The 10,639-nt window shown below is 40.6% G+C and overlaps 1 protein-coding gene across 1 annotated transcript in view; it reads left to right on the plus strand.

Annotated features, from left to right (window-relative positions):
* lrp1aa (low density lipoprotein receptor-related protein 1Aa) overlaps positions 1–10,639 on the plus strand; it is a 200,232-nt gene that overhangs the window by 161,908 nt on the left and 27,685 nt on the right. The window contains exons 67-73 of the mRNA XM_016442040.1: positions 1,880–2,002; positions 2,221–2,346; positions 3,362–3,478; positions 5,253–5,359; positions 5,534–5,666; positions 8,179–8,301; positions 9,230–9,352. Of these exons, the coding sequence (XP_016297526.1) occupies positions 1,880–2,002; positions 2,221–2,346; positions 3,362–3,478; positions 5,253–5,359; positions 5,534–5,666; positions 8,179–8,301; positions 9,230–9,352 (852 nt within the window). The remainder of the gene's footprint in view (positions 1–1,879; positions 2,003–2,220; positions 2,347–3,361; positions 3,479–5,252; positions 5,360–5,533; positions 5,667–8,178; positions 8,302–9,229; positions 9,353–10,639) is intronic.

Below are 10,639 nucleotides of genomic sequence, written 5' to 3' on the forward strand. Positions count from 1 at the left end.
TTCCGGCCACACTTGTATCTGTTTGTGAACTGGTTTGGTGACTTTAACGAGCGGTCTGTATGCAGGTATTAGCATGACAGTGATGTGGTCTGAGGCAGCGAGGTGGGGGAGGGGGAGGGCCTTGTAAGCTCCTCTCTGTGTGGTGTAAACAAAGTCTAGAATGTTGTTTCCCCGTGTTGGAAAGTCTATGTGTTGGTGTATCTTTGGGAACACTCTCTTTAGGTCTGCATGATTGAAATCACCAGCCAATATGAGAAAAGCATCTGGGTGGGCTGTCTGCTGCTCATTGATGTGCTGGTACAGTTAATTCAGTGCCTCACTCCTGTTATTGTTGTTGGAGCTGGGAGGGATGTATACAGCAACGAGCAGTATGGCTGTATATTCCCTCGGTAGATAGAACGGCCGGCACTTAATAATCATAAACTCCACCAGGGGTGAGCAGTGTTTGCAGACCACAACAGCATCGCGGCACCACACGTCATTGATGTAAACACAAAGCCCTCCGCCGCGGGTCTTACCTCCCTCGACGCGAGCTCTGTCCGCTCGATAGCATGTCAGCTGATCGAGATGAATAGCGCAGTCCGGAACGCTGTTTTTGAGCCATGTTTCCGTGAACACAAAAACACAACAGTCTCTTACAGTCCTCTGAGTTGAGCGTAGTAGTCGGATGAAGTCCAGTTTATTGTCCAAAGAGCGTACGTTAGCCAGTACGATGGTGGGGATAGCTGGCTTGTGTGGGTTAGCCGCTAGCCTAGCCTGGATACCTCCGCGCTTACCCCTCTTCTGCTTCCTGTCGCGCCACTTGTGGCGCTTCCGCTGTGGGCGAGGTGCAGCAGTAGGGGTCAGTGATGGTGTAGGCCTCCGGAGCAGACCGAGGTCCCGCAGCTCTTCGGCGTGCGCGGAGTTTAGCTCTAAAAATGTGGTTCTACCGACATTGAGCAGAAACTCACGACTGTATGCGCGCTTAGAGACAGATAGACGCGACGATTACGTACTAAAACACTGCGACTCACACGATAAAAAACACGAAAACACCGTTCTGTCGGAAGAGAGAGAAGCCGCAGTGTGTGCACGCGCCACCATCTTGGGAACACATTCGAACAGGAGAGGCGGAGCCAGGGGAATCGGAGGACCAAGGTAGAGTCGGTGTGACTGAGGACAATGCTGAGCCAAAGGGATTGAAGACCTTCCGGAGCCAGGAGATGTTGTGGTGAAGCTGGAGGACTGGGGAGAACCGGCGGAGCAAGAGCAAGAGGGGAGTCATGGTAACTAATGAAGAAGCTCCTGGTGGAGGAGGATAGGACTTGTGAGTCATTCGTGCTGCTTGGGGTCCATGGCAGGTGTGTGCACAGCCTCAAAGTCTGTGGCAGGCATGTGCTCATCCTCGGGCTCAGTATTAAAAATTTTCAATTCAGGGACTGGAACAGACTCTTGTATGAGCTCTGGGGCTGAAGCGGATACTGGGAGGTTAGGATCCTCAACTTTACCCATGGTGAAGAGGATCCACTCAGCTGTAGAGCCAGCTCCACAAAGGCACAAAATGTCTCTCAAAGACATAGAAAAAAACAGTTAGGGACCTGCCCAGGAAGTGCACAGAGTTTGCCAGGTGGAGAAACTCACGTGTGTGGTTTTCAAGAGATTGAGCATAGGTGAGGAGCAGGAGTGTTTCCACTGCTAGAGCCATAATATTTGGTCCCAGTGTTGGTGCCACGAGTGGGCCTGAGGAATGCGATTTCTACCGATGGGCACCGGAAAGCCCGGAACGTGATTTCTACCAAGGCCCCCTCTAGAAACGCAAATGTTTGGTTTAGGCTTTACCCTACACAGGTCAGACTATATATTAATGTGACTGAAGTATAACCTGTTTATTTGTGTGTAGCGGAGGTGACGTGTGCGCCTAACCAGTTCCAGTGCACTATAACCAAACGGTGTATCCCGCGCGTGTGGGTGTGTGACCGTGATAATGACTGCGTCGATGGATCCGACGAACCCGCCAACTGCAGTAAGTGGAAATTGTTGAAATTAAATTAAAAACTCATTATATACAAATTTGAATTAAAATTCAATGTACATTATCCATTGTCAAGCCTATTGACAGATAGAAACAGGCATGGTTATGTTCTCAAAATGGCTAAATGTATCTGCTGATGTTATTGTTCGATCAGTCAGCATGTGTTGATATCAGTAGTTCAGTTCTTTCTTATGTCTCTCTCTCTGTAGCTCAGATGACGTGTGGTGTGGATGAGTTCCGCTGTAAAGATTCGGGCCGCTGTATACCAGCTCGCTGGAAATGTGACGGAGAGGATGACTGTGGCGACTCTTCGGATGAACCCAAAGTGGAGTGCGGTGTGTTGATACACTCATATTTAAGACTAGCAACTGAGATTAAAACTTCTTGTTTTGCTAATTAAAAATGAAAATTTGAATTGAAACTTAAAGAGATGGTTCACCCAGAAATGAAAATTGACGTCATTTACTCACCCTCATGTCATCATGTGTCAAACCCGTAAGACTTTGGTTCATCTTCAAAACACAAATTAAGATATTTTTAACCAGTACTTAGAGGATCCAAAAAGGTTATAAAGGGTTCATAAAACAAATTCATAGGAATTGAGTGAGCTTTATATGGTGAACAGATGTAATTCAGGCTTTTATTTACATTTAAATGATGAATGATCAACACACATACATAGAGCTCAAACATGCGTGAGTGATGCACAAGAACCAATGAGGTTCGTTCTAGCACGTGACGCATGTACAAGCTTCCACATTTACCATATGTGATTCGCTCTGTTTTTCATGTTAATGTGCATATTATGTTAATACACACAAGGCAAGTTTATTTATATACATTCATACACAATGGTAATTCAAAGTGCTTTACATAAAAGTAATTAAAATAATCAAAAAAAATCACATTAATAAAAGCAAGGAATACAATTTTTTAATGATTTAAAAGCGGCACACAAGCCAAAGTTAAATCTGTGCATCATATAAAGTGATCATATCTCGCGTGGAATAAACCACTCAATTCATATGGCTTTGCTTTGTGATGCCTTTATGAGCTTTTTGAATCTTCTAATTTTTGGTTACCTGGACTTTTAGTGGAGTCCCTACACAGAAACCTCTTGGGTTTCATTGAAAAATATATTTTTTTGATAATTTGATATCAAAGATTAACAAAATTGTTATGAGTTTGGAATGACATAAGGGTGAGTAAAATGATGAGAGAATTAGAATTTTTGGATTAACTTGACTTTTCCCTTAACTTTTAAAATGTCAGCATTTCTATAATTTAGAGTCATTTTAGACCCTGCTGCTGAAGAATTAAAGAGCATTAATATTGTGACTGTATATGCAGATGAGAGGACGTGTGAGCCGTATCAGTTCCGCTGTAAAAACAACCGCTGTATTCCCGGCCGCTGGCAGTGTGACTATGACAATGACTGCGGGGATAACTCGGACGAGGACAAGTGTGGTAGGTTTCCACCGTCCGCTGCAGCATCTGAACGCTGAGACTGCACGGGTCCGGACAAATATCAGGCACACTCACATCCAGAGACACGCTTCACCTTACATCACAGCAATGACAGCAGGAACAGAGCGTTCTGAAAGCAAGGCCCTGCTGAAATGAGCCGAAAAACCAGATCATTGTCATTCTAATTTATTTGTTCATGAGCACTCTTTAATGAACAAGATAACTTTTTTTTCCCCTTTGTGCATGTTTTTGTTTCGTCTGGTCATTTACGTGTCTACATCTTGTTTATTCTTAATTTCACACTGCCACATTGATGTGGGTTATAGAGGTAGGTTTCCATTTTCAAATGTCCACTTCAGTCCTGAACTTCTGCTTCAATGGCTGCTCGCTGATGACACTGGAAGGCTTGAATGTTCCTTTTTGTTTCACTATGCATGAAAAACCAAAAGTATGATTGACAGTCTTTAAAACTAAATGGTTAATGAAGATATAATGATGATGGTCAATGATTAATAATGAGCCTTTTCCAGTGCTCAGCAGCTAGCAACTGTGAAGCCTATTCCTGTAGTTTTTGAGCAGTTATTGATTGAATTTTTTTTTTTTGCTTGCTGCTCCCAAACACCCAAACCTCCATCTGTCTTTGTGCCTCTGGTTTGAGCTGTACACCCTTAACAATCATATTACCTACAAACCCCTCCTTCTACAGCTGACGTGATCTAATGAGACTCTTCTGGGTGAATGTCAAGAAAACAAATGTCCATGCCACGTTACCATTACATTTGGTTTTTAGACAATTTTGCTTGTTTTTAGGGCAATTAAGATTTTTTTGCACCATGTCAATAATTTTTTCATGACAACGAAGTACATTTTCCTGAATGACATTTTAAAATATATTACATTATATTATATAATAGAAAACTTATTTTACATTGAAATAATATATCACAATATTAATACACAATATTTCACAACATTATTGCTTTTACTCTGTTTTTGATCAAATAAATGCAGCCTTAGTGAGCAGAAGAGACTACTTTCAAAATCTTACCAACCCCAAACTTTTGAACAGTTGTGTATGAATACTTACAAATTCAATAAAACATGTTTTATTTAGTTATTTATACATTACTGTGATGAGAATGAGATTTGTTTTTGTACTACAAATGAGAATTGGGATAACAATGTGCTTTATTGTGATAAGACAGACAGACAGACAGATAGACAGATAGATAGATAGATAGATAGACAGACAGACAGACAGACAGACAGATAGACAGACAGACAGACAGATACATAGATAGATAGATAGATAGATAGATAGATAGATAGATAGATAGATACAAATGGCATGATGTAAAAAAAAAAAATTCTTTACCCTATCATGTTTTATTAACTTCATGCTAAATATAAATATAATTTCTTTCTTTTGATTGTGTAGTGAAATGTGACCTGGACATATTTTTGACTGGTTTTGTAAGATTCACCCTACTGTATTCTAAAATATGAACGGATATTGTTGAGATATGAAGATAGATAGATAGATAGATAGATAGATACAAATGGCATGATGTAAAAAAAAAAAATTCTTTACCCTATCATGTTTTATTAACTTCATGCTAAATATAAATATAATTTCTTTCTTTTGATTGTGTAGTGAAATGTGACCTGGACATATTTTTGACTGGTTTTGTAAGATTCACCCTACTGTATTCTAAAATATGAACGGATATTGTTGAGATATGACCAGATGGTGTGTGTTTTGTGTCTGTGTCAGTGCCCAGGCAGTGCTCTGAGAGTGAGTTTGCCTGCACCAGCGGCCGCTGTATTGCTGGCAGATGGAAGTGTGATGGAGATCATGACTGCGCTGACGGATCTGACGAGGTAAGTCACAAAACCACTCATTCACACCTGCTTCAGGAAAACACCCACTTCAGCAGAATGTTCATCAATGATGACCCTCATAAATGGCAAATACTCATTGCAGTATGTACTGTGTGTGTATGCGTGTGTGTGTGTGTGTGTGTGTGTGTGTGTGTGTGTGTGTGTATTTTGCAGCATGGCTGTGACGTGAAGTGTGATAACGACCAGTTTCAGTGTAAGAACGGTCACTGCATCCCGTTCCGCTGGAGGTGTGACGCTGATGCCGACTGCATGGATGGCAGTGACGAGGAGAACTGCGCCATTGGAGGTTAAAAACACACGCAAAAACATCTTAAAGACATATAGCCCTATTTTAACGATCTAAGCGCAAGGTTTAAAGCGCACGGCGCAAGTGCACTTAGGGCGTGTCCAAATCCACTTTTGCTGGTTTAACGACGGGAAAAACGGTCGGCGCGCCCGGCTCATAGTCTAATAGGGTTGTCCCTATTCTCTTAATGAGTAATGGGTGTGTTTTGGCCATAACGTGCAATAAACCAATCAGAGTCTCATCTCCCATTCCCTTTAAGAGCCTTTTGCGCTCGTGCCGTGGCGGATTTGCTATTTACACGGCGGAATTTGCAAGCGCAAAGACAGAACGCGTCTCCAGAGATGAAACGGAGCTGCTCGTGCGCGAGCAAATAGGTAGCCTAATTCTGATACATGCAATGCAATCCATTGTTAATCCATTATGACATGTAGGCATTTTTATATTTACAGTATGTAGCCTACACAATAGTAATCTTTTACATTGCAATCCTTTAAATTTTTATATTTGGCATGTTTTGTGCTGCTGTGCGTCCCTGTGTGTGTAATAAGCAGAGTGTACGCGCGATGTGGACCCGCCTATACTAACGCACTCTTTAAACAACAAAAAAACTACTGCGCCATTGTCTTTAGACCAGGTTTTAGTTGTTCAATGGTGCAGTCTATTTCAGTTGCCTCAAAATAGCAACACGCCAGCAATGTGCCTGAACACACCTCGTTTTCAGACCAGCACGCCCATGAGCGCACAAATGGGCGCAAATGCATTTGCTATTTAAACAACATGGTGCAGGACATGAAAATGACAACTGTGTCCGGATGAAACTAGCAAAAAACACTTTTTTGAACGCAAAAAACACTGCATTGCGCCGGGTGTATGATAGGGCCCATAGTTACCTAAAACTGAAACTGTCATTATTAAAGCAATAGTTCACCCCAAAATTAAAATTTGCTGAAAATATACTCACCCTCAGGCCATCCAAGATGAGTTTGTTTCTTCATCAGATTTGGAGAAATCTAGCATTAAATTACTTTCTCAGCAATGGATGCTCTGCAGTGAATGGGTGCCGTCAGAATGAGAGTCCAAACAGCTGATAAAAACATCACAATAATCCACAAGTAATCCACACCACTCCAGTCCATCAGTTAATGTCTTGAGAAGTGAAAAGCTGCTTGTATGAAACAAATCCATCATTAAGGCATTTAGGCCAAAATTTTAGCCAAAATATGAGTCCATAATTCATAATATTGCTTTCTCCAGGGGAAAAGTCCATCCCCTGAAGTCCTTCAGATTCACCAACAAATTTGTTTAGAACTGTTTTGGGCTGTTTTTGTTTGTAAACAGTGCTTGATCTGTGCATATTTCTCTCTTGGTTCAGACAAGACAATATTTCACTGGAGAAGGCAATATTATGGAGAGAGGACTTGTATTTTAGCCAGACACAGTGTTTTGAAGTTAAAAACATCTTGATGGATTTGTTTCTTACAAACATGCAGCTTTTCACTTCTCAAGATGTTAACTGATGGACTGGAGTGGTGTGGATTGCTTGTGGATTATTGTGATGTTTTTATCAGCTGTTTGGACTCTCATTCTGACGGCACCCATTCACTGCAGAGCATCCAATGGCAAATTTCTTCTGATCTGTTTTGATGAAGAAACAAACTTATCTACATCTTGGATGGTCTGAAGGTGAGTGAATTTTAAGCAAGTTTCCTTGTTTGGGTGAACATTTCCTTTCACTTTGTTTGCTTTAGACAATTTTTGAAGAATCTTCTTATAGCTCTTTTCTAATGATAATTTATAGTGACCACATATCCATAAAAGAAGTCCATACGATGTGTGCACTATATTACATATCTTCTAAAGTCATACAAAATAGCTTTGTGTGAGGAACAGACAAAAAAGTCATTATTTGCTAATCTTAGCCCGCATTCTTGTCTAGATTCTATCTACATACATATGTGTAGTTAACACAAGGTGAAGTGGTTAACTTTCAATTTGAAATGTAGGGCATAAGTTGTATGGGCTACGTTTATGGTACTTTTGGTATGGGGTAAGTAAATAATGACAGAATTTCTATTTATGGTTGAACTGTTCCTTTAAACAACAGCATTTCCCGTAAATCAGTGCCTGCAGTATTAATTAGAGTCATCAGACTCTCTGGAGAGGGTTTTAGTATTCAAGGAGGTCTTTCTGAAGATGCGCTGCCAAGTGTTTTATACACACACACACACACACACACACACACAGACATTCACAATAATTGCTGTGCGGCTGTGCTGAAATGAATACAGATGAGTTACCCTCTCTCTGTGTGTGTGTGTGTGTGTGTGTGTGTGTGTGTGTGTGTGTGTGTGTGTGTGTGTATAGGGGCGCGTGTGTGTGTGTGTGTGTGTGTGTGTGTGTGTGTGTGTGTGTGTGTGTGTGTGTGTGTGTGTGTGTGTGTGTGTGTGTGTGTGTGTGTGTGTGTGTGTGTGTGTGTGTGTGTGTGTGTGTGTGTGTGTGTGTGTGTGTATAGTGGGTCGATTCTGCCCTCTGGATGAGTTTCAGTGTAATAACACTCTGTGTAAGCCGCTGGGCTGGATGTGTGACGGCGAGGACGACTGTGGAGACAATTCAGATGAGAACCCAGACGTGTGCAGTGAGTAGTTCATTTTTTTTTTATCCAGCTCAATTAGCACTTCATTTTCCCCTCAGACTCTCTCCTAAATATTTCCCAGAACTGTGGCACATGCAAGTGCATTAGGGGTGGACAATATGACCAAAATCTTGCATCAGGCTTTTGTTATTTTGTATAACATTAAAACATGTTTTGCGGTTAATTAAAACCAAGGTGATTTGTATATTAAATCCCCATCTGTCAATGCCTGTTTTTGAATAATTCAGCAAATTAAACACTTCACAAATGAAAGATATTTTGCATAGTTTGATCATGATGATGTTGAATCTAAGTTCTGATTGGATTCTGATGTGCATCAGTGTCAGAATTCTACTGTATTTGAATTTGGCTTCATGTTAGCGCTTTCTTTGTTTTGACCTATTTGGGATGGGTTCTGCTCAGATTGTTTGACATTTTCTTGTCTCTTCATTGTAAATAATTTAATGGAATCCTGCCCACTGTGCACTGTAAATATTTAGGAATATAAGCCTTATGTTTCGGATATTAAACAGATTCTTTCCTGGATGCTGGTCAATATAGAATTGCAAGTGTAATTAAATACACACTATAGTAACAGCTATGACACAAGCCACCTGTTCACCATATTACTGCACTGCACCCTTTAACCTCTGTGTGTACATGTCAGGGACTTTATCTTTTGCATTCAGCGTGAATATTGCAACCTGTTAATGTGGGTGTGAAAAGAAGTGTGAAACAGGCCTTAGGATTCTTCATTTGCATTAGCAGTGCAGCTTCATTTACATCAGGAGCGTAGGTTTATTTACTGTGTTAGTAGCAAACTGTTCCACAAACTTTTGAATGTTTGGGGTTCAGTCTGACTCTGCTGGTGAAATCGTCTGAAATTTCACATCAAGAGAGTTTGGGTGTTTTTATTCTGTGTGTTTTTCAGAGAGATTCCAGTGTCCTCCCAGCAGACAGTTCCGCTGCCATAATGACCGAGTGTGTCTGCCAGTGTCTAAACAATGTGACGGCGTTGACAACTGTGGAGACAACAGTGATGAACTCAACTGCCGTGAGTGATTCATTTTCTTGGCTGATTTATTTCAAAATGTCATGTTTTTTTTTGCATGTCATTTTTGCCTGTGCCATTACGCTAAAAGTTTAACATAATTTTCATGGGCCATTTCTTACTGAAGATATTATTATATACATATGTTTGTTTGTTTGCTGAACTTTCAGGAAATAACCATCATAGACATTGAGGGACCCCTTCCCCTAAATATGTGGTTACAGCCAATAGTTATTTATCATTACTAACACTAACCCTAATGCATTACATATTTTCAACTCTGTCACAGTACGTTCAGTATGGAATTCATATACTGTACATATTATTTGAATAATAACTCCGATAACTGAAACGTAAATTCTGGTAGTAACACTATCCTATATATGTTGGGTTTTATAATTGAAGAAATATCAATAACCCATGGACTTTCTTTCAAAACATGTTTTCAATTACATGTTTTTGGGGTTGAATCTTAAATGTCACAGAGTTGAAGATCAGTGCAAAAATTGTCCTGCACCACACCAGTCACAGTCAGGGGCGCCGCTAAGGGGGGGAGTTAGGACGATTCTAAGGGCCCACGCACTTTTGGGGCCCCCAGAGAACTGTTTTATTAGTAGTAACAGTAGTAGTAGTAATGTAATAGAAATTATAAATGTGTCTACCAAAGAGTAACAAATACAACAAAATTACGGCTTATTTCTGCATTTCCAGCAAAATTATCTCCCCCCATTCACTGCATGGTTTCGTCCCGTCCTACGTAGCCTAGAGTCACTGAGTGAGATCACATGGTAAACTGTCAAATTAGAGATGTCTTCGAGTTCGAGGGGGGCAAACCGAGCCGGACGATTTGATCAGTCGCATTTTTAAACACATTTTAGTTTTGCTATATAAAATCTACAAATTCACACTCTGATTACATAGAGCAGCAGCAGGAAGCGCGTGAGGTTGTCATGACAACCAGATACACTCCACGCGAATTACGCTTCTATTTTGCCACACTAAACTTAGCAATAAACACGTTTAAAATAATACACAATAAACATGTCGGTCAAAACGATCTCAAAGGAGGCTTTTATTAAGCAAGTCAAGGAGTGAATTACTCATCCACTAAAAAAATACTTTAGCTGGGTTTCCACAGGCAGGGTCACAATTATCTACAGTGTATGAAGCTAAAAGTTTTTGGGTTAAGGTTCATAATGTAGAACATTTTTAACATTGTATGATGTATGTGCATAGCTAGCTAGCAAACAAGGAATACAGCTGTTAAGCTAATAGTCACATTTAGCTGAG

This window comes from Sinocyclocheilus anshuiensis, unplaced genomic scaffold (assembly GCF_001515605.1).
Source record: "Sinocyclocheilus anshuiensis isolate Anshui unplaced genomic scaffold, SAMN03320099.WGS_v1.1 scaffold819, whole genome shotgun sequence".
NCBI lineage: Eukaryota > Metazoa > Chordata > Actinopteri > Cypriniformes > Cyprinidae > Sinocyclocheilus > Sinocyclocheilus anshuiensis.